Source organism: Phyllopteryx taeniolatus, chromosome 15 (assembly GCF_024500385.1).
Source record: "Phyllopteryx taeniolatus isolate TA_2022b chromosome 15, UOR_Ptae_1.2, whole genome shotgun sequence".
Lineage (NCBI taxonomy): Eukaryota > Metazoa > Chordata > Actinopteri > Syngnathiformes > Syngnathidae > Phyllopteryx > Phyllopteryx taeniolatus.
The window spans coordinates 10,599,620-10,624,367 of NC_084516.1; the positions used below are offsets into that span (position 1 = coordinate 10,599,620).

The 24,748-nt window shown below is 39.3% G+C and overlaps 1 protein-coding gene across 23 annotated transcripts in view; it reads right to left on the minus strand.

Annotated features, from left to right (window-relative positions):
* LOC133489935 (protein unc-13 homolog B-like) overlaps positions 1–24,748 on the minus strand; it is a 58,530-nt gene that overhangs the window by 9,355 nt on the left and 24,427 nt on the right. For 18 of the 23 annotated variants that reach the window (XM_061799254.1, XM_061799243.1, XM_061799256.1 and 15 more), the window contains 18 exons: positions 14,805–24,467; positions 12,822–13,094; positions 12,636–12,726; positions 7,542–7,588; positions 7,280–7,358; positions 5,593–5,667; positions 5,270–5,489; positions 4,906–5,133; positions 4,641–4,782; positions 4,384–4,553; positions 2,650–2,765; positions 2,262–2,425; positions 1,820–1,970; positions 1,617–1,685; positions 1,253–1,342; positions 857–994; positions 623–753; positions 379–464 (listed from right to left, as the gene is read on the minus strand). In XM_061799254.1, the coding sequence (XP_061655238.1) occupies positions 379–464; positions 623–753; positions 857–994; positions 1,253–1,342; positions 1,617–1,685; positions 1,820–1,970; positions 2,262–2,425; positions 2,650–2,765; positions 4,384–4,553; positions 4,641–4,782; positions 4,906–5,133; positions 5,270–5,489; positions 5,593–5,667; positions 7,280–7,358; positions 7,542–7,588; positions 12,636–12,726; positions 12,822–13,094; positions 14,805–24,467 (11,933 nt within the window). Of the gene's footprint in view, positions 1–378; positions 465–622; positions 754–856; positions 995–1,252; positions 1,343–1,616; positions 1,686–1,819; positions 1,971–2,261; positions 2,426–2,649; positions 2,766–4,383; positions 4,554–4,640; positions 4,783–4,905; positions 5,134–5,269; positions 5,490–5,592; positions 5,668–6,981; positions 7,257–7,279; positions 7,359–7,541; positions 7,589–12,635; positions 12,749–12,821; positions 13,095–14,804; positions 24,468–24,748 lie in introns of those variants that run through there. The other 5 variants (XM_061799260.1, XM_061799263.1, XM_061799259.1 and 2 more) reach the window with 3 other exon arrangements.

Here is a 24,748-nt window from a genome sequence, read left to right on the forward strand (position 1 = left end):
CTTTGGGAGCTGGTGAGGCTTTGCGATGCAACAGAAAAGTGGAAGGACACTCCCGGAAAGCATGAGAAGCATTTAGATGCCTGCACAATTAATGAAATTTCTTACATTCTTTGTTGGTTTATAGTGTATTTTCGAGACAAAGTTTTACATTCTCCTGACCTCCTTTTTGGCTCTCGTTTGGTTAGTCCATTTGTTAACAGCCATGTGAGTTGACTAAACAGTGGTCAAATGAGGCAATTCCCTGTGCTTGTTGCAAAGTAAGTGCCAAAGAAGCTACATAAGTTAGGAATGTTATTTATCCGGCAGAAACTGTGACTCATGATATCGATAACAAATCTAGAGGGCTTAACTACGCTAATAAAACCCAGAGTCACGTACCTTCCATAGCATACTTTGTGTCTTGTGCAAACAATGTCCACATGACCTCTGCTGACACCTTCCCTACATTCAATTCTTGAGGAAACCTAGAAGAAAATTAAACAAATGCAAAACATGAACTGGGGAATTCGAATGAATTCTGAGACCAAACGAACACACAGTCAGGAGAAAAAGACAATGCAACTCTCTATTTCTATTTTCGACAATTGAACCCCATTTAAAATGTAAAGTTAACAATACTAACTGGTTCAGCACAGGTGTGTAAGAGTTCCTGTCTTCTTCAATGATGGAGACGATGAGCATAATGAGTTTGGGCCAGAAGTCCAAGTTCTTGATACTCGGACCCTGATCTTCCAAAGAGAGCTCATCCTTGTTCTGAGAAAAAAGAAAAGAAAAGAAATAAAGGCGATACTTGACTGTCACTATAGAGCTATTCTGGATCACTGCATTACAACTGACTAATCAATGAGTGACTCACCATTTCCACAGGCTGGTACTGTTGGCTGTACAGATCATGGCAGTTATTGAAGATGTAGTCATACGTGGAGTTGAGACAGGCCTTGACACAATCTCTTACAACTTGGCTGGCCCTGGGCGGGGACTGTAACTCCTGGACCTGAACACCAAATGATGTGAGCACCACTGGCAGTGCCATTGCTTTGCCCAAAATCATGTTCATTTAGATTTTCTTTCCAGGACATACATCCTGTATATGTTTTTTTGCAAATTAAAATAAATCTTAGAACTTTCGCAAAAAGGTTCATCAACCATATCTAAGTAAAAAAAAAATGCCAGATACAATATGTGTGTGTGTGTGTGTGCGCGCGTGTGTGTCTGTGTCTGTATGCGTGTGTGTGTGTTATAGCGTTGCTACCTTCATCCGGAAAAATGTGATGCTGGTTAGGAGATCCACAGTGGATTTTAAATCCTGGAGGCGATCCTTGTCGCTGGCAGGGAAGTGGTTCTATAAATGAAACATGATATATTTTAATTGATATATTTTGCTTTAAAGTAAATAAATACTGTAAAGTATGAGTTAGGGTAGAGATACAACAGTATATATTGTATATAATTTTTATATTGTACATCAATTTAGGTTGTATGTGGTATGATTTCAAACCAATGTTGTAGAATACACTGTAATATGTATTGCTCTAACAGTTTGTAAATGCAGACAGTTATGTACATTGCTTTCGTTTTAAAGAGTGGAAAGGAACGATAAAGACATAATATCTTACCCTGTAGGTAGAGAGGTCAATGCGCAAAGAGTTGTGCAACTGGTCTAAGAGCTTAACAAAGCGTTCTTTCTGTGGAGGAGATTGTATACTTTGTAGGTTTATTGTATATAAAAATATTTACTGAACAAAACCTGCAAACAATATAAAATGTAAACAGAATAGGGAGTTAAAATAATGTGTGCGCGTGTTGTGTCAGTACAAACCCCAAAATTGGAGGCAGCAAAACGGTCGGAGGCGGACACATTGGTGGAGGCGGTTGTGTGGGCGTAGAAGGCATTGATGTTGGCGAGCAGGGTGCTCATCACCGCAGGGACTCCGGGACACATGTACTTAGAAGATAGACAGGCAAAGTGCCTGGAAATAGCAACACAGGAAAGTTAAATGAAAAATCTCACGTTTAAGATGGATGCTTGTCAGATCACCAATCAAGGATTTTGTTTCAACACAAATATCTCCATTATTCATAAACTCAACGACCATCAGCAACATGACAGCTTTTTTTCCCGATAAATGATCCAAAAGAAAGTGCTTTCTCTCAAAGATCTTTCTAGCTAGCATGTAATGCAGACACCCTACAAATAATTTGCAGGCCAAAACGGAAATGCCATGAGGTACGATAGAACATATGGGATATCTCAAACGTACGTCATGGCCTGGTAGATTAATTCAATTCCATAACGCATGGCAAACTCATCCACGATGTCTTGGGGCACGTCGTCAAAATAAACTTTCCATGCGTCGTCTCCACGTGCCTCTGGGATTTTCACCACACCATGTCCATGGATATCTGTAGAGTGGTGGAATAGGTTCTGGGATGGAATGAAAAGTGTTCAGTCGATTAGTCATCAAGGTTATAATACCGTTCCCCAAACAGGCGTCAATGAGCAACGTCTCTATCCTGTGTCAATGTGTGCTGTGCCCTTTCGATGATGGCTAAAAAAGAAAAGCCAATCTAACGTTCTGCAATTCGTGTCCACTTGGCAATAATGGAGTCTTTATCTTATCTTTGATGCTAAGTTAATTATTAAATTACCTCATGCAAACAGGTATACTGCACATGGTATGGAGCCACTTTCTCCTCTCCCTTGATCTCCACGTTGATTTGGAGGCGGATGGCCCCTGACACGGCGGACTTGTCTGTTCTCTTCTCTGTAATTTAACATAAAGTCGGTCATACGAACACACAGTATATGTGGAGTCAAGGCCAAACGGAACATGGTTAACACTCAGCTATTCAAAGTCTATTTGTCAGTATCTCTACTTTGATAGAAGTGTTGAAGAATCAGTACTAATAAAAGCTCTCAAAAGTGAGGGTGAGGGATACAGGGGAAGTGGGCTATATAGATCTGTGTCTGTTGACTGAAGACATGAGCGGGAGCGTTTCTGTAGGCGGCGCGCCTGCGAGTCACCCCTGCATTTGTACTGACAGGCTTACCATTAAGGGTAATTCATACATGTCGGTGAAACGGTCGATTTCTAACTCGAGCACTGCTACTTGATAAACACACATAAGGAGGAGAAGGAAAAAAGAAGGGAATGTGGGGGGGGGTACTTTGGAGTAGATGATGGAGAAAGAAAAAGGACACTGTAAAATGTACCAGTATTTTATTGACTTCATTTGTTCCTGTTCCAAAACTCTTAAAAGCACTTAATATTCCAGTTTAAATGACAACATAGAACCAGTGTTCTCCTACTGCAAGTGGTTGATTATGTTAATTTCAAAGCTTTGTAACATGCCTGCTTTCTAGATAGCACAACATTTTTTTTCATGTTTGCTGAGAATCAAAGCATAAATAATCGCTCCCCGAATCTTATCTAAACTGTCACCATTGTGCATCTCAATAACAGCTTTAACGGATTTGTGTTGATAGTAGCCATTTCGTTACTACTTGGAAACGTAGAGACTTTACTTTAAATTGTTCAAACTGATTTTGTTCACAAAATGTGTAGATTTAAGCTGCACTGTAAATGGTAAATGACAAGAGGCAGTCGAAGCAGAAAACCAGAAGATAGATAGAAAAACTTTTAAAACAATGTTCTTACAAATACCACAAGGAATGGCCTTTTATTAATGATAAAATTAAAGTGAAATATTTCAACTCCCAAAGGGACTTCACTGCCGAGTATTAGTGGGCTTTTCTGAAAAGAGCAAGACTGTCTCCAAGCACAATAACGCCGAGTACAATTTAATAAATAAAAAGGCCAAGGAAAGGCAATATTTTTATGAAGAAGAATGTGGACCTTGAGGGACAATCCTTCCCTGGCAGTATAAAAAAAGTCCCCCAGGCAACTGAGATTCAACAACTACTTAAAAGCATCCATGGCAAAGTGGAGAACCTTACAGACGTAGCAAGACTGAAAAAAATACAAATGTTGTATATCGGGGTGTCCATTACAGTATATCGCGTTGAGAATCCATTAGATTATACTGTGTTTTTGCTGTCAGCAACAGACTGCCAATGAGGTCAATACATGCTGCATATATATCTTCTTTTCCTTTCGGCTTGTCCCGTTAGGGGTCGCCACAGCGCGTCATCCTTTTCCATGTAATACATGCTGTATATATATACAATATTAAATTTATTTGTTGGAAATGTCATTATGTCTTTGCTCTCCGATATGTGGCGCTAACACGATTGTGCAAAACTGCTCTTACAATAGCCAAACTGCCTTTCCTCTGTGAATAGTTATAACCACGTCACACAGCTAAATATAAAGAAGTTAATAAAATTTTCATTTTCTTGTAATGTGTAGTAAACACACTGACCTAGATTGTACCACACATCCATTTCTCCACTCAGTGTTCGGACTTCAATAATACTCTGGCCGAGAAAATCATCAGATTCTCTCTTAAGACGCTGCTTGACTCTTGACTTGATGTCATCATCCTCATCCCACACGCGGACCTTGATTCTGTCTGATGAATTGTGGCATTCACTAACAAAAGGTAGAAGGCAAATGCAGAAAAAAAGGTCTCAAATTCCCCTATTTGGCCTCATTAATCAAAATATAATGGTTACTCACAAATGATACTTCTCCTCCCACACTGGATTGAGGTTGCCATAGATGGTCTTGGTCCTCTTCTTTGTCTTGCCCACCTGCACAGTGACATACGGATCACTGGATCCTGTCTTGTCCTTGGCCTGAAGTCCTTGGGCACAAACAACTAAAAAATTGGAGAAAAAGACACAGATAAGACAAGACAATAATTCAGCATCAATTACTGCTATTGAAGGAAATGTTGTGATCGTTACCGGTTAAATTATTTTATTTCTAATTATGGGGATACCTGTGATGGTGACTTTGGCAGACCACTTTGAAGTACCATCCAGTACGCTCTGTTTGATTGCTTTCATCTGCTGCAAATGTATAGTTTTGCTGATAACAAACACTTCCCTGATAAGTTCAAAAATTTCAGGTTTGTTTCTTTCTCTGATCTTCATTCTGTCTTTCATTGCCATGATGATATTATGAGTCCGGTCCTCAGCTCCATGTTTAGAACTCTTCTCAGCAGCACCTAATCATGAACCAGTTAAAGAATCTGTGAGGTTCTAACTACTAAAAATCAACCCTGAGTGCAATGGATCAGTAGTATGGAAATCTAGGTTGTTTATATTTAAAGAGTAAAAAAGAAACTGGCAAACTATACTCACGTTGTAGACAGTCAGCATTCAGCAGTTCCTGACACTTTTCATGACACTTGACACCACACTCTGAGCAGCGGACACCTTGTCGTGCAATTCCCCACAGCAGGCCCTCACACTCATAACAGTACGTGGGTGTTGTGGCAGTCCACACCTCAAAGTTATGTGGCGTGGTGCAAGATATTGGATAGATCAGCGCCTGAAGGGTCTTCTTGTAAACATGGTTTTTCTGTTTTGATCCAATTTTATAAAGGGGAACAGGGGAAAGAAATAGAGTTAACAGAATGATTGTGTAAATTATTAACCTCAATCACATTTTTTGTAGAGCTCACCAGCTCCTCATCCTTGATGGAGGATCGTGCAGCCATCGCAGATGCGATACCTGCCTTCCGAGCTTGGACTAGGGACTGAAGAACAGGAAACATGTAGATAGAATGTTATCATATTGTATAATTTAATAAATAATTATATTCATAAATATATGTATTAACAAGCCACAACCAAGCCAAACTGTGAGATATTACTAAAATTGTTTTGAGGGAGGAGGAAGGTAAAAGGGGTTGTCAGGTTACTTTGTCATTTTTCCCTGGGCATTACCCAATGGTCAAAAAGCCCATGTGAGAAATATTAGTTTAAAGGAACTACTGAAGAGAGGATTACAACAAAGGGTCAAGTTGGATATATAAAACAGAGAGCCGGAAGAGTGTTAGTTAATTCAATATCAATTGTTGCACATTTTGAGGAAAAATGCAAGCCAATAAACACATGCTGCTACAGGAAAAAGAAACAATGCTCACTGAAATAAAATAAAAATAAAATATAAAATAACCACTCCAAATTCAATTTTAAAAAACTAATAAAAATCAGGCATTGCTTTTACCCTGCTAACTTTAATTTAACATTTTGTTACATATCTTTTTGAGGTGATTAATGCAATCAAACGATTTCTGTAACTGGCAATGAGACATACCCGTCTAGGTTTTTTGGCACACTTGTGCATAATGCTCCAGTTGTCCGAAGTTTCAAGAGTGCCTACAACCTACACTGCATGTTTCAGATCCTTTCACAGATGCTCGAGGGGATTTAGATCAAGGCCACTTCAGAAAAGTCTCATGTTTACTTCCTAGTCATTCTTGTTATTTTTTTTCTGCTGTAAATTGTGGGCCATGATCCTGACCGGTTGGCTGAGACCAAGCATTATGACACTGGGAATGCCCCGGAATGCCCTGATAGTCTTGAGATTTCATTTGTACCCAGCACAGTTTCAAGACTGGATGGAAGAAGCAAAGCAGCCCCTGAACATAACAGCACCTATACCATGTTTCACATTTGGAACAGTGTTCTGTTCTTGGAATGCTGTACTTTTATATTTGGAAACAGAGCCGTTTAATCTGTCCCAAGAAAATTGCCCCAGAGCTTTGTTGATTTTCAATATGGATTTAGGCAATTACCATACTTCACTTACATCAGTTTCACATTATTTCAGTGACCATTGTAGGTTTTTCCTCTCTTTAACAGTAGGCTTCCAAACGTTTGCCTAAGTGTGGAAGCGTGGAATTATTCGTGGAACACATCTTTATAAATAATAGGAACGATGCATGCAAATGTTTTAATTTCTACTTAATATGAAGTCTCCAATTAAAGAGAAAAAACATGCTAGAGATATAGTTTGAGTGTTTTGTTTATCCAACTTAATATCTTATTGGACTCTAATAACTTACCATAGCCTGACCAGGGAGAGAGAATGCATTCAAGAGAGTTGTTGGGAATAGTTTCAGGTTTAAGAGAGGAGGGAGAGAACAATTAGCAGCTTGCTTTCATATACGTTTCAATGATACACTCTAATCAATCCCCAAAAGCACTCAACTGTAAATAAATAGCTATGACATACAGTAAGTGTTGGTCTCCCAAACAGAAAGATGCACTCACAAAGACACAAACCATGCACTCAAAAGAAGAACAACATGTATATAAAGGATAAGATATATATATATAAAAAATACAAATGCTACTACTGACCACATCGCTAACCAAGGCAATGGGCTTCTTTTTACGAAGATCTGGCATGCTGTCAATCCCATAAAGCCCTGGTCCACCACTGTTCTCAGACAAAAACAGCACATATGTGAATGGAGTATTATTTGTTACAATTTTACATTCGAAAGGTATATAAATACAGTAAATCTCCAACAACTGATACACAACCTATTTAATTTTATATGGCTACAATTCACAGAAATTGGTGTGAACAAACCACATTTTTCGATGCCGTTTGACTTACCCTGGTTTTACCCAGGCCTGTCTTGCACTGGGTGATTCATGACAAACCTGAAAGCGTTAGAATATGAACAATTAGACCACTTACAGAGATTAGAGATTACAATTAATTTGTGAGGCAAGAGATGTAATGGAATGTGCATTTGGTTGCACAACCGGGTAAGATAACACTTTTCCAACTGCCACACAGGTATATGTTTAATAATGAAGTAAATAATGAAAGAAATTTACACAAACGACACAACTGTTGAGATTTTTTGATTCCACTCTTTCCACCACATGTAATGACATTCAACAGTGTTTTACTTCCATCTTTGAGGTGAAGAAGGTTGAAAATAAAAACAGACAGTACATAAACAAAAATCCTACAACTTTAATATGGAGCTGAGAGAACAGGTTCGACCTGAATTTCTTCTTGCACTGTCTCTACAAAGAGAGTAATGAATATCCCATTAGAATTAATTTAAATCAACAAAATGGTTTGTACAATTCCAATTTGCATTTAAATTACCTTTATTATACTTTTCTCGAGATCGGAATACTTGAGAAACTTGAGAGCCACAAGACCCCTGAGAACCTTGAGTAGAATGAGACAGCCTCTGATGAGTTTGCTTCTTTTCTTTAAGAATGCGCTGGAAGTTTGCTATGCGTGCTTTGTGATTGCCGTCCATAGGTTTTCCGAACTTCTCAACAATGTTGTTTTCACTAGAAGAATTGAAGGATGCTTCGTCTGAACTGAGCAATGCAGTCAATGGACAATCATCCTCCATGAGTAGGCAATAATGTGGTTTAAGGTAAAGCCCGGACATTTCCAAATTAGTTTGACCTTCTTCTTTGCTTTGTAAAGTCTCTATATCGCTGCTGTTATTTGGGGTTGACAGAGAGTCGCCAGTCTTTTGGTGCAATGCTTGAGCTGAACATGTCTGTTTCTCAATTGTCTCTCTACAAGCCGTATAGGCTGAGGCCTCACTGTCGTCCTTGGTGGGGGCACATGGATTGTGATTGTTGGTCACTTCCTCTGTATGACAGGTAGTGATCATCACCTCTTTTGCTTCATCAACGTGTGTAATAAGGGATATAGATGCTTCTGAGATATCCTCTTCCAAATCGTCAGGGTTCAATGCGTCAAACTTTTTCAAAGCACCCTTTAAAGAAGACCTGAAACTTAGTACAGCCTTGCTAAAAGTCTGAACATCAAAACCCACTCTTGCAGAAATTTCTAAAGAATGTTGTGACACAGATTCTCCTACATCATCTTTTGAGATGCTGTGATCTGTCCAGTTCCTGTCCAAACTCTCTGCAGATCCATGCTTAAGAGTGTCACCAGATGATGGATAGTCATCGCACAGTGAATGGGGCTCCAGGTAGCCACAATCACAGTCTGTCAACAGTACAGTGGAGCAACTTCCAGTCACGGAGGAACCCCTGCCCTCTGCATTTGCGTAGGCATCAATGTTGTTGTAACCAGAATTTTGTGAGTAGGGCCACTTAACGGAATAGACACATCCCAAATCTTTTTCTTTTTTCTGTAGTCCTTTGTTTCTTTTGTCCAAGCTAGGAGAATATGAGGGAGAGTTGTAATGAAGTCCAAAAAGTAATGAGAGGTGTTCAGAACTAGTGTGTGAAGAATGGCCTGGTGTACTGCTTTGTGTCTCTGTGCAACAGTAGTCCCAAACATGTAATTCTTCACTGTTTGCACAGGAGATTTCACCCTTACTCCAACCTCCGCCTCCACAAATATTGAACTCTTGATAGTTAGAAGGCCACCTGTCATTCTCTGGATCAACACAAATGAATCCTGTATCCGAGTAGTCACAGGATGAAAAAGAGTGGTTACTTTGGCAGTCCTGGATTTGATGATGACAAAAAAGCTCTTGTTTTGCAGCACAATCCATTTGTATCGTTGAGCTTTGCAAGGCCTTGTCTTGGATTGTTTGTTGGTCTGATTGGAGGGTAATTTGACTGACAGTCAATTGCTTGGGAGGTCTGTGAGATGGTAAACCCTCATGAATATTCCCATATTCTTTCCAATCAAACAGTGGAGTAGTGTCACTCTTGAGGGGTGATGTTACAGCGTTTTGTCTTCCCAGGCTACCTCGCCTGGTTCTGTGAGTTTGAGAAATTGGACTACAGTGAGGTGCAGCTGAAACTTCAGAGTATAACTCTCCAATTTCACTCAGCACTGCATCAACGCAACAAGACACTTCATCCACTGAGCCTCGTACGGATGTTAGATACTGCCTCAGGTCTGATATTTCCTCCTGAATCTTATTTATGCCTTTGAGCTCTTTCAGGATATGATCCACTATATTGTTAGAGCCTTGCTCCTTGTCCTGTTTATTATCTTTCATATGGATCCTTTTAATTATCTGGGGTACAGCATCCTCCAGAGCAGAAATTCCAGACTCACAATCAGAATAGCTGTTTTGGCGGGATTGGGTAAGGGACTGATTGGACTCCAGTCTGCAGTTTTCTTGTGGGATGTTCAACCTTTGTTCCACCATGGGACACAAGCGTGATTGCGGAAGTACCTGAACTTTTTTTCTGTTGTGCTCATCTAGTTCATGGAGGCGTCCTTTGGGGATCATCTCCATGAAGTAACACTTTTGATTAGCTATTTCCACTTGAAGGAAAAAATACTGTGATTCCCCTGTAAAACATCCTCAGATTGGTGTAAGCAATCATCTTCGGTTCCTGGCAATGTCAGACAAAAGACAATCAGTTTTGTAATTACTGGCAAAATATTTCAGATTCTGAAGGACTGATTTACACTTTTACACTATTGGTAGGTTGCACTCTACAGACCAGGGTTCCCCAAACGAGAACCAAAATGGGCCGTGGGTCAGTTGTAATTGTAATCAAATGAAAGATGCTGTAAGATGTTTTGTTGATCAACAAGCCACACAATTTTTTAGAAAATGGCTTTTCAAGGTCTGTTGTGTTCTTTACTGTCAGTTTGTGTAAAGTGTATGTAGATGTTGGACAGTAAAAAAAATATATTGTAATAAGTTTGGTTCCTGTTGAGATACCAAATGGATAAATATATTTAACCAGCCAATACTGTAATAAGTTATTAAGTTATGGGCCAAAAGTTATTACATTACAGATTCAGGACTTTTATTACGTAATTGGCCAGTTGTTAAGTTATGGGCCTATTAAATTTTAAAAAGGGAAAATTTATTACAGTATGGACCGTTATTACATTATGGGCTTCTACAAGGCAATACAATACAATACTCTGCAGTGTACAGATACAATCTCAATCAGGCTAACAACTTGCCTACCGCTGTTTTGATCTCTGTAATTACAACACTTTGGGAACACAGCAATTAGATGGCAGGCTAAAACTCTGTTCTTGTTGACATGTCATCTGTCAACTATTCCAGCTGCTCTGTCAGATTGCCTCTGGTCCAACCCTTTCTAGATACCACAGTTAAATTGATCACCACAAAAGTCAAAAAAAATATTTGACGAAATTATATGTTTCCAATATTAACTTACTTGAGCCAGTCCAATGAAATATTGAATGGTAATTTGCTTATGTATGTCCAGTGACAACCAATGGTCTGTCTAAACTTGCCTAAAAAGTAACAATTGACACCGTATAAACAATAACAATGACTTAAGGATAATAAAAAAACAAATCATAATTCATACAGTAAAATTTAACTACATAACTGTTCACTTGATCTGCAAATCTGCAACTAAATTATATATATTTATATATAAATTTCTTACCTTCCAGTACGTGTTGGAAAATAGAATGAAGAAGAACCGGAACCATTATCATCATGCTTGATCCATTTAATCGATGTGAATTTATCTTCCACAGGTGTACAATGAAATTGTTGCTGTGCCTGATTCAAATACTATTCTTAAACTTTATGAGGATGGAGCTTTCTTATTTGTACCACTGGAGCGCTAAGTCAGACAAGTGAGAGAAAGCAGTTTTCTCATCACATGATAATGTTGCTATCCTGCCATCCCCCCCACCCTTTTGCATGTTCACTCTGCTTTCTCACTCCCTCTGGCAGCGTAATTCAGCATAAAGATGATCTGAGGCTCTAAGCCTTCCCTTTTTATCTTGTTCAGCCACATTTGTATTTTATCTAGTATTGCTTTTGTATTTCACTTTTATTGAAAACCTGTACAAATGTGTCTTAATCAGTGAACAATAGAATCTAAAAATAAATTACAGTGGACATCCGCTATTTGTGGGGGAGAAGGACCAGGCCTGACTTCGAATAGCGAAAAATCTGTCAATAATGGGCGCCCATTGTAATTGCATAGGGGAGGGGGGAAGAAAAAAAAAAAAAAAAAAAAAAATTTAAATCCCCCCAAATTATTGAATAAGAGTGGATAATCTGGCAAGTGTTTTCGGCATTGCCCCCCCCCCCCCCCCTCCCACACACAAAATAAAAACAAAATGGAAAAAAAAGGAAAAATAAACTTTTTGAAAAAAATCTGGTTTAAAAAAAAAAAAGTAGTAATCTGTGAGTAGATGAATCCATGGGTTGCGAACCGTGAGTATGCGGAGGTCCACTGTATACGATTCTGCTTGAATCTAGAGTGCCTTGCAAAAGTATTCACCTCCTTGGCCTTTTACCAATTTTGTTACATTACAACCTCTAATTTGTAAGAGGGTCACAGTCCTGCAGTGGACAAATGTAAAAATAGCAACTTGTTGTTGGAGAGATGGTAGCCTGCTTCCTGGCTAATGTCAAGGTGCCCTTGAGCAAGACACCATCCCCTAACCACCAGTGCAGAGATGCAGCGTTGTTTGTGCGCCCCTTTCACTCTGACATCTCTGCTTGCCTTCCTGCATGTGTGTGATCTGGTTCTCTGTCTGGTGTGCAACACCAAAATATATAGTAGTGTGTGAGTTTGAATTTCCCCTTGAGAAATTATAATTAGTATAATAGCACACCTGTAACCCTAGTGAGGATAAGCGGTACAGAAAATGGATGGATGCATATACAGTAAAATGGATTGGTGGATTCAAGAAAAAGTGTTATCTCCATTTATGGTATGAATGATTGGATAAGAATTATAACATACTGATAACATTTGGTTGAATATGAGGGAAAAAAGTGCATACCTCCCGTAGCTGAACCCTGACTTTATTGATGGCCTTCAACCAGCGAACTCTGGATGGAGAAAATGGTAAAGGTGGCCCTTCATCGTGAAACCTGGGACACATGAATTTATGATCTTAAATGAGAGAGAGAGATTACAAGGGAAATATTTATTTTTAGTTAAACGTTTATGATTAACAAAAGTGTACCTTTGAAGTTTAGACAACACTTTCTCTCTTGGAGTGTCATTTAGCAAGCTTTGTCTTGCATCGGACAGTCGAGGAATAACCTTCTCACCAACAACAGACTGTCCATTTGCTGTAAAATGTCCATTTGAGGAGGGATAGAAGCTAGTGCTGTGATAGGAGTGGAAGGATTCTTCGATTTCTGACCCTCCAGTGCTTTCGTGACCAATCTCACTCAGCTGAGAGCTGGTCTGACTCAGGTTTCCTGATGACCCAAAGCGACTACTTTCCGCTGGACTAAATTGGTAAGAGAGGTAAACAATGCAGTCAGATTTTTTTTTAACCAAATCAAAGATACGTACATAGTGTAAATGACTATTTCTATAGAATTTGTGATTTTAGCTTTTCTAGCTGAGTTAGATAAGTGGGGATTGTTTTATTAAACATTTTCCTAGCATGTTAATTTTTCATTTTTAATGCTGTGAAGCAATGACCAAATAAATGAAATTTGAACAAAGTAAGTTGTGATTAGTGAGCCCCACTGATCTACTAACAATTATTCAATATGCTATTTTATCAAGGTCTATTTGCTTTATCAATAATCCCTTCTAAATACTAAAACACGTGTTGTATCGTGAACTAAAAAGATACCAAACCTTGACAGGACATTGTGGCATGTTGAAAAATATTGAAATATTAAAATTCAAGATGTGTTAGCATTTGCATTATTTATTGCAAATGTATCCATCTACTTTTGATCTTACAAATATAATAGTTATAGATACTATGTAAAAAATCTAGGAGTAATAGTAAAGTTCTTTAATGCCTACTCCAAATAATGAATATTCCTGATCACAATTACCTCTGCATATTTCATTTTTTTTTTAAAAAACTATTAACTTTTAACTACAGCAATGGCACTTGCTCTTCAACACAGCAAACTGCTGTAGATTATCCTCAATAATTAACTTGTTTAGCTTCATATAAAATCAATGACTGATAAACAAATATTTATGTGAAAAGTAGATAGAGCTGTAATACTGGATCCCAAATCACAAACAATTGTAGATGAAATCAAAGGAATTAAGACAATGAAATATGCATAGGTGTAGAGGTAATTAATGTATTATTATGTAAACATTTGTGTCCATATGAATCTACACGAGAGTTAACTTAATATTTACTAGTATATTTCTATACAATAGCGGCACAAAAATAAATAATACGCAAATAACATTGAATATGAAGGAAAGAAAAAAAGATTTCCATGCTCAAACACATTTTACCTACAAATGCTGTAAAGTACTGTGCATAATCAACAACAAATATCGCTGGATAGAAAAAAACATTTATTTGCTTCAGCAATTCTAAAGACTTACAAAAAACACTACCTCCATTTGTACGAAATAAGAATTACAACAGAAAATGTTTTTCAATTATGAATGGTCTATGATGCAAATTTTGCCTTGGACCACGTCATTGCTTTTGTCCTCTATTTAATATTTTTCAAGCTGTATACAAAATTCATGAAACATGAATACTATGCATGAATTATTATTTGATGTTTTTATATTTCATTTCATGAAGTGTTGCTAAGAAAGGTACATGATATTATAGTATTTGAAAATGGTTACCAAATTAAGGTCCAAATGCATTGATTAATAATAGACCCTTCAGAGCCAAAGTGATAAAATTAAATTTCACCACAGCCAGCACAACAATTAAACAATTAAAACATAAAATAAGTCATTGCGGCATATTATAAATATTTTAATGTATATTGGGTTACTGCCCACAAATACAAAGTAGAGTAAAATGTGTTTGACCTTGGAATCATGTTTTACAATAGTGTGAATAGATGTTTATTGTACTTTAAATTAAACTAAGGCTAGTTTAATTTAAATAAGTAAGGGGGGTTGCAAAGCTGAGACAGAGTGGATTTTTTGGGAGAATATAATTGCATCATAAATGGTGAGGAACAATGCCATTTATAATGCATTTACTAGCCTTTTTTTATTCAACAGATTCTTCATAGACTGGTTGTCCAACAGCTCTTCATTGGTAGCACCTGCAGAAGGGTTTGTTTCTACAAGCATTTTGTGATCTTTTAAGGTCAAGGATGTTGAGGAATCTAGGTCAGGGGTGGAAATGCATATCTGGGGGTTGGCTACCACATTTGCGGAACCTACCGATTCAGCTTTTGGGGCATCAGATGTGGAAACATTTTTCACTTGTGCCACTTGTGCCACTTGATGCGTTTCACCACTTGTTGGCTTGCTACTATTCTTTGGTTGAGATGTTATTGGGGTAGCGGCTTGCTTTAGTGGCTCTCTTTGCCAGGGAAATCCCATCTTTGTCCGAAATAATGACGGCGTAGTTGTTTTTTCCTCTTGAAATAGGCCTCCAGATAATGTTTTTAATCCTGAAAAAAGAGAACTGCCTGCTTCTGCTTGAGGACCTGCTGAAGCAGCAGATGTCATTGCTGGTGAAAATAAATTTCCTAATGATTTTCCTGCATCAATCTGTGTTGATATGAAAGCGAACAAAGGCTTAGCTTGAGATGGCTCTGCATCTTTTTGCAAATTATCAACAGGTTGGCCTGTATTTGAATCATTGTTTGGGACAGATTTGTCATTTTCAGATCTTGACTGAATGACGTGTTCTTCAACAGTTGACACTTCTTTTTTTGTGTCATCTATTTGAGCAATGAGTTCACATTTACTTGTGATAGTAGTAGTGTCTTGACAAGCAACCGCAGGTAACACAACATTGATTGTCACGATGCTGGATTTCTGCTGAGTGCAATCTGCTTGATTGGAGTCCACTATTTTATTTGAATCCGTCAGGATACCATTTGACACCACATTGTCAAGTGTAACCTGTGGATGTGAAGTAGTAATAGTTTTTGGCTTCTGTTCACTTGGCATTGGTTCAGATGGCTTCGATGGCTGTCCCATTCTAGCCCCTCCATTACCTCCAATAAACTGTGATCCTGCAGTTTGGACAGTGAGGCCTCCAAACATTCCTCCGAGAAAAGAACCAACAGGTTGCGCTCCTGTGGCAGTTCCTTCCAACAGCCCACCCAGTAATGGCCCACCAGTCTTTGGAACATTTGGCTTTGCAGTGGATTGTCCTCCGAACATTCCAAAAATTGACCCTCCAGGAGAAGGTGCAGTATTTTCAGTATTAGACTGGATATCAGAGCCCTTGTTTAAATTGCCACATACATTTTCACCTAAGTGGGGAGTTGCTGTCTGAGTGTTAGAAACTCCAAAAATACTGCCAAGTAGTGAAATGCCAGGTTGGCTTGCAGCAGCTTGGGGTGCTGATCCTCCCAGTCCAAAAAGTAAGCTTCTCTCATGAGGCTGAGGACCTGCATTGGAAGACACTATTGGTTTAAAAAGGGAGGACATAAAGCCTGTAACTGTATCTGTTGAAGAATTACCAACAGATTTGTCCGCCCCTGGTGTCTTTTGTTGTACCTCAACCACGGGTGTGGGTACCATCTCCTCTTTATTTTTAGAAGTTTTATCTTGACTAGACTTATCTCTTACAAGCGTTGCTCCTCCAGGTTCCTCCACTAGAATACAGGTTTGATATTCAGCATCATAATCTGCTATGGCTACTTTGTCTGTTTTATCACAATGATCATCCATGTTACCATGTTTTATAAGTACGTTTTCTACTGGAAGTGGACCTGTAATATCAGGTTTCTGTAATGTTTCTGGCTGTTCTTCACTTTGAAGGGCAATGGCAATTGTAGAAGATTCTTGACCAACTGGAGCTGGAACTGTGTTATTGTCAAATGTTTTCTGTATAACAGATACACTTGAAGTTGGTTCAGAAAGAGAAGTGATTTTCTTGCCATCATTTAAATTTAGTGTAGCTGTTGGTGTGGACGATGCAGGTAAAACACAATCTTTGAAAGGTGAAAGCAAACATTTACCAGGCAATTCAGCTGGGATTGAGGCTTCAGGTAAATTGTCAGACTTCTGTGCAGTAGCTGATCTTCCCAGAACACCTCCCACTATAGAGCTACTATTTTGAGGTACAAAAGTTTGTGTGGTAGCCCCACCAAATAGTCCACCCAATGCCCCACTTGCCTGTGTTGCTGTGGTTGAAGCTGCTGGAGCTCCGAATATGCCAGCTAAACTAGATCCAGCTGTCCGAGTAGCAGATCCGCCAAATAAGACTCCAATTAAGGATTCCCCTGCTTGAGGTCCTGCTGTCTGAGGAACAGAACCTCCATTCTTTGTTGGGGCAGTTTGCGGAGTAGACTGCTGACTAGGTCCTCCAAATAAACCACCTAGTAATGACCCTCCAGGCTGAGAAGTAGCTGATTGGGGTGACGAGCCTCCAAATATAGCCCCTAAAAGAGAACCTCCAGACTGCGATCCAGATTGAGGGGAGGAGGTTCCAAACACAGAAAATATACTTTTAGCCTGCGCATCCTTGGGCCCTGATGGACCTTTCTGGCTTTCACTAGGTTCACTACTAGGTAGAGAAAATAATGAAAATATGCCTTTTGCTGGACTGTCTGAAATGACTCTTGCATTTGAAGATGTTTGACCTGTTTCGCTGACCATAGACAAGAGGCCCATAGCTGGTGGTTCCTGATGGGGCGCATGATCCTCAGGTGTGCTTTTAGCGATTGTTTTCTTCAGTACATCTATACATTCAGAATTTGGTTCTGTTGATGAAATAGCAGTGTATTTACATTCAAAACCAGAACTTAATGTGGTATGATTTAAAGTTGTATCACCAGAAATAGATTGGAGCTCCCTTGAGTCATTTTTTTCATTGTTCCCTAAATGTTCATTTGAAACTTCCCTCACATGTTCTTGTACCAAGGTGCTGGAAATGGATGGACTTTGGGCAGACTGTGATTTTTTTTGTGAGTCTTTGCTAGCAGAATTAATGGTAGGTGATAATTTAGGAGTTGACTGCATAGGTGCTCCAATGTCTGACTCAACTGAGGGTAGAGTTTTACGGGGTTCTTTGGATGGTACAGCTGTATTACCTGTTTGTGAGGCACTAAACATGGAAGACAATGTTTTCCTGGGACCTTCACTTGAGGTAGACAACCCACCCAAAATCCCCCCTAGAACAGAGGTGGCGTGTTGCCCTTGTGCTTGAGGCTTGTGTTTTGATTGTGTTGGAGCCCCTTTCTGATGTTGAGCTTGTGGTTGAACTATTCTTTCTTGTGGCGATGAGGTTGTTGGTGACTGAGCTGGTGGGGGACTGGGATTGCTAAATATTGAAAACAGACCCTTCACTGGGTTTTCGGTTGAACTTGATGATCCAGAAATTATTCCCCCTAAAAGAGATTCTGTTTGAGATTGAGACTGTTGAGTGTTTGTACCACCAAACAACGAAAAAAAACCTGCTGACTGCTTGTCTTTCGGATGACTGTTCCCCTTTTGTGGCAACTCATCTCTGGACTCTTTTTGAGAAGGAGAGGGTGTGGAATGCGATTCTTCAAACATTGCTAATAAACCTTTCCCAGATGATTCAACTTGAGGATGATGTAGGGTGGTGTTTGGGGGATTTGCTTGAGAGGGCCCAGTTCGAGGTATAGATTGTGCAGGATTTGAGCCACTAAACACTGATAATAAACTTTGACCAAGTGACTTTTCTTGTGGAGCTGTAGATGATGTGGTTGTTTGAGTTGTAGGTCCAGACTGTGTTGCTGCTGTTGATCCTGTTAGAATTTCTCCAATTGAAATTCCAAACAGGCCACCGGAGGGTTTCGTTCTTTTTTCTTGTTTTTTCTGTTCAGCAAGTGGTGTAACTTCTGATTGGGTTACAGCAGTTCCCTTGACAGTGGAAGAAAAGTGTTCAGATTTGGGGGAGGGGAGCTCTTTTTCTGGCCCAGGTGTACCACTTTGGTTCAGTGTTTGTTGTCTCTGGATACCCTTGGGTCTAGTTGCAGTTTGCCTGGGTGTGTCCTCTCTCTGTGGCATAGTAGGATCAATATTAAATAAGCTGCTAATTGAGCCAAATATATTTGAGACTCCTGTAGGCTCTTTATCTGGACCAGGATTTTCTGGTATAGAAGCAGTGTTTCCAGTTTTGATTTGCTGATTGAGAGATGTCTGTGAAACCTTTTGCGATTCTTGCTTGGCTTCCTCAATTCTTACTGCAGATTTTAGAAAATGCATGAACCCTGGTTGTTCAGAGGTTTTTTCGATTATTATAGCCACTGGCTTATCAGTTGGATGTTGCTGAGGAAGACCATCTTTAATTTGAGATTCTTTTGATCCCAATGGCACTGTGGGGCTCTCTCTTGGTGTCTGTCGTGGCAATCTAAGTTTCTGTGAATTGGTATGAGATTGTGTTGAAGGATGAGCCACTTGATTAGTTGTTGAAAATGTGGGCAGAGTTCTTCCCTGCACATTTATTTCTGGACTTATAGATGTACTTTCTTCTTTGATGAGCTTTGCCTTCACACTTTGCAAGCCAGATGAAAACACATTTTTAGAATGTTTATCAGCCTTATTATCAGGGTCCCTTTGATTACAGGGAGATATGCTAGTTTTGGTTGATTCAACTGTAGTACTTTTGCCCACAAAAGATGAGATGAGGGAAGAAATCTTTTTAACCTGACGATTCGGTTGTGCTTCTCCTGGAGTCACTCTCTTCCGCCAGTCTTCTTCTGATACATCATCCACATGTTTCACAGTAACACCAGTGGATGAACGACGTTGTTGGCTAGGCTGGTAACAGTTGTAAAGTATCTGCTGATTTAATCTTGCAGTAGCAGTAGAATTCAAGGAAACAGCAACTTTTTGAGCAAGAAATGTTCTATTTTCCTGGCTGTTCCACTGAGGACCCTGATGGTCTTCATTATGACAGGAAAGGTCAATGACATACTTGCATTGGTCTTCTGGCATGTACTTGGGTTGTCTTGGATCCATACGAACTTTGTTTAACGTGTAAGATGTGAAATCTACACCTTGCTGCCCTGGTGACAAAAAAGAATTTTCAAACATTTGAGCAAACTGCTCAAGATTTAGGTTCATGATCTGATTTCCTTTTCTATAAGCTGCAGACAAATCTAAAGGAGCATTAAGAAGTTGAGATTCATTGAGATCTTGACCAGGCAACCACAGAAGCTCATCCTCATTATAAAGTGGAATTTTGAAGCCACACACTAAAACCATTTCATTGAAAAGCAGCGCACTGGGAAAGCTATCACATGCCTGTGCATTTCCCAAAGAATTATCTTCAGGAGCACATGCATAAACATATTCACCTGCTGAATCTGTGAGCAAGGCATAAATGTATTCATGATCAGTATAAACAAAGTAGCCACAGTCATCATCTTCAGCTGGCCACCACATTCCTTGCTTCAATAGTGCAAGCCACTGTTGATACCATTCTGTGTCTTCAAGGTATATAGAATCATCCATGCCATTCACATTTGAGGGATAATTTGAACATTTTATCATGTTATTATCTATTCCATGCTGCCAGTTTGCCGAATAAGACAAGCTTGGTGCGGTCTCTTCGTAATAACCTTCATGATATGTAATTCCATTCAAGCTGTAAGTGCTGCTGTCATTACATGAATGCCATTTCCCCAGTGTTGCCGTACTTGGTTTAGATGTTAAGTTCAATATTCCCTGTTCACTGGATGAATAGTGTAGGGTTCCTAACTCTTCATGGCTACTCCAAAATTTCTGGGTGTAAGAATCATCATTCCTGCTTCCATTAGAAAAATATGGCTCCGTTTGCTCATCATGACACAGATCACCTTCCCATGTGGTAGAGGAAGTAACATGCTGATTGATCTTTGGAGGACTGCAGCCAAGAGGAAAAACTTGCAATGACAAATTTTCATAGCTCTGAGCATACCCTGAGTCCTCACCTTGGAATTGAGAATGCAAAGATTCATTCTGAAACTGCTGCCATATTGTACTTCCACGGATCCACTGGTTTTCATCATAGGAGGGACTTATTTGATAGGGAGAAAGCTGACCATTATAGAGGTTTTGGCTTGTTGGTTCATAAAATGAGGTCAGGCTTCCACAATATGGTTTAATGGTCTTTACTGAGGAAGTTGTATGAGAAGAGTGAGAGCAATATAATTGGGGTAAATTACCAGCACTGAATGATGAGTAAATTGCATGACTCTGAAGCGATCTGGCAAAAGTAGCTGATGTTCTTAGGTCTAAACTATCAGAATCAATTGACACAGGTGCACTTTTGAAATCATGCCTGCTTGGTCTTGGAATTAAATAATTTAGACCACTAGTTTGACAGGCACTTTTTCCAGCACTCGTTGTCAATCTACATGAGGGATACAGTTCCTCAGTACGCTGATCTGATATATCAGGCTGTGAGTGATAAATTTCCCTAGTACTCAGGCCTAATACAGCAAGCTGTGGATAGGCAACAGATTCTATAGGAACATTTTTATTTTCAAGTCCTGAAAAAAAACTTGGTTGGGCAGTTTGTTGTGTCTTCTTCTCATTGTCAATGTAGTTTTGTGAAGTTTTCTGAGTACTATTAAAATGTGGCTGTATCTCCAATGTATTACTTTGAACTGCACATTTATGACCTATTTGAGACAATGATTGCTCTATTGATCTGTGGCAGGTTGTGTCACTGTCCTTGGATGATTTTGTTAACTTGTTAAATAAATCAGAGAGAAATCCAGATTGATTTGCTGTCTCTTGTTGATAAAATTGGCTATTTTGCACATTAATATGTTGTAGTGTCTCATGAATAATTTTGGATTGTTGAACATTTTTTTGTGTGGAGGACTGTGGTGTAAAAGAACCACCGGCTTGAGTATTTTCTTTTGACTGATCCTGTGGTTGCCTTTGTTTAGACTTTTGAATGTTTCTTTCTTCAGCTTTTTCAAAGCTTGACATGCTTTGGACAATTCCATTAAGTTGGATTGATGAGGGCTGTTGTGTGTTGATGCTGTCAGCAGAAGCTAATTTAAAAAGACCAGCAAGCATACCACCTTTTAGGGACGGTGGTTGCTTAACTGGAACAGTTTGTTGTCGAGAAAAGCTTGGTTTACATGATTCCTGTTGGGCAATCTGTCTTGCTGTTTGATTCCTAAAATCTGCTCCTTGACTTGAACTTTGTATGTCCATATGGGTCAAATTACAATGAGCACTGCTTTGCTGCTGAACTATTTGGCACCTTAAATTACTCTCATCTGATCCAAATGTCCCAGATAACTTATTTTGCTGATGCTGCATTTTCTCAGATTGGCCAGAGGTTCTGTGCTTTGACGGGTAGTTGCAAGAGATGTTTCCTCTATGTTCATCTTCAGAAAGGTATGTATTTTGTGGTACATTTTCTGTTGATGAAAACTCCAGTATACCAGAGAGAAGCCCTCCCCTGCTTGAAGCTGTCATTTTCTGTTGCACGGAAACGTGGATGGGCATTTCTGGGGTCGGCTGGTTGTTACATGGACCCTGCTGTAGCATATTGTCTGATAAGTCACCACTTGAATCAACCACTGCTACTGGCTTTAGCTGAGTATAGCCCGTAGCAGAGTCCTCATGGGAGCTCCCTTTAAAAAATCCTGACAAAAAACTTAGATTTGGAGCATGCTGTTGCATTCGGTAATGTGTTTCTGTTGTTTTCAGATTTGATCCATGTTCTGGATGTGAGCTAGGTGACATTTTCCTGTTCTGATCTTGAGGGTTACTAATAGTATTCTGATTTGAGCCAGGGGGAGGAGTTGCAGGGCTAAATATGCTAGAGAACCATCCCTTCTCCGTGTCTTTCTGTGGTGTGGCAGAATTTTGCTTAAAGGCATTGGACATAACAGAAGTTGATTCATATTTTGATTGCTCTGGATCTTTTGTGTTTCCAGAGGAACGAACATCCTCACTGGATGCAAACTTCAAAAATCCAGAAAACATCCCCCCTTCTATTTTTAGTTGTTGCTGAGTTGAGACATTTTCAGAGGATAGTGAAGTCGGTTTAAGTTTAGTATTTGATAATGGATCACTACACTGTTTCTGAAGTCCTGGATCCTCAGAGGATCTAAATATTGGATATACTGCCACAGGCGACGCTTCCTTGGATGGGTTCGGCGAAAAAGGTGTGATCAGTGAAGTAATTGACTTCTTTAGACTAAAGAAATCGGTACTTTCTGATTGCTTTGCACCATTAGGCTTTGCAGACCCAGCTAAAAACACACTCTCTTCTGTTGGTTTGCCTTGATAAACAGTACTCTGATCGAATTGTGAATCACTTTGATAATATGTTTGCGTTGGCTGTTCGTTGTTTTCACCAGATTTGATATCTCTGGAAGAAAACAGATTTAAAGGATTTAATGTTCCCAGAACAGTGCTTTCAGGAGTGTGAGGTTTGGTTCCAAAGTCCAGTTCATGAGCCTTTATACCAGGAGTACTTGCACAAGCTTGTCTGTCAATTTCCCTTTGTATCTTGGCCTTACAGGATGGTTGTGAAGGCAAAGTGAACACATTTTCAGGGGATGTTTCCACGGGAGATACAATAGCTACTGGAGCAGAGCTGTTTGATTTAGGAATAAAGGACAACAGTTTTGTTATGCCAGACTGTGGCGGATGCACAAATGATGATTTTGTATCAACGACAGACTGTTTGGGGCCCCCACCAACTCTGTCCGTGAGATTACTGAATAAGGAGCTCATGGCATTTTTTACACCTGAAATTCCTGAGGGTGTATGTGATTGACTTTCTCCTCTAGGATTCCTTAAACTGTTGTGGTCATCTCCAGCAGAATCTATGTTGTTGCTTCCTTGAGATGATAGCCTTGATTTACTTGATTTTGGAAGAGAACCATACTTGCTAATTTCTTCCTCTTTCTCAGCAAGGTATTCTGAAACAGTTTCAACTAGACACTGTAGCTCATCCATTGGGTCTACATAGTCTTCATTAGGTTCTTCTACTGGTGACAGGATTGCTTCAGGTACCCATCCCCCAGTGTTAGGTCTTCTGCACCTTTCATGAAATCCCTGAGAATTGTCAATGTGGCCATCATAGGAGAAGGTTTTGTCTTGGGTGCATCTTGCAATCACTGTGGGCATGTCTTCTGCAGAAAAAGCTATGTCATCTACATCTTCTTCTGCTCTGAAAGAATTGTGATGGTCTCCAGAATATATTAAATCAAAATCATACAGTGATTGCATCCTTGCATCTTGCTCCTTTTTGTAAGCCACATAATTTTCCAAGGTGACATCCAGTTCATTTTTAGCCCACATTCTTGTCTTATAGAGAAGACCATTTTTGTATTGCTGGGGACAGGATGTTATGCTCTGCCCCTCTTCCTGCATATCTGACACCTGCAGCATAAGCATATCCCCTCTTGTCACACAGGGCATCTCAACGTTTGGATGAAAAGTCTCTCTGCTGGTTTTGTGTGTCTCTCCATTGATTATACCCCCTGGGTCCCTGATTTTTTTCTTTCTACGGCGATCTATCGTGTCATAGCCCTCAGGATAGATCACAGGCACACAATGAATTTGTTGAGTATTTTGAAGGATTGAGATCTTTGGTTCAAGGTAAGGCTTTGCCATTTGAGAAGAATTTTGTTGATCATCTATAAAGTCACTCAGTTGAGGCTTTCCTCGCCTTTTGTATTTGCTTTCCCAATCTTCACAACCCATGCCAGAATCTACAGGTATAATTCTTACTCGTCCTTTTTCATTTAGTGATCTAATTTAGTTTGAAGTGATTATATTTTAAGGATGAACACATTAGGGACGAGGAGAAGAGAAAAGAATGGAAAAGAAGGAGAACAACAACAAAAATAAAAAGCAAACAAAACATGTTTATCAGTTTGAAAAATGGAACAAACATTTAATGTAAAAAGTGTAGACAGTACCTCATGCAAAAAGAGAACTATTTGTATCAGTAAACCTTTAGGTAGAGATGAATTAGATTACACCAATTGATGTAGCATTCAAGCTTAAAGAATTGTTATAAAAGTATTGTTA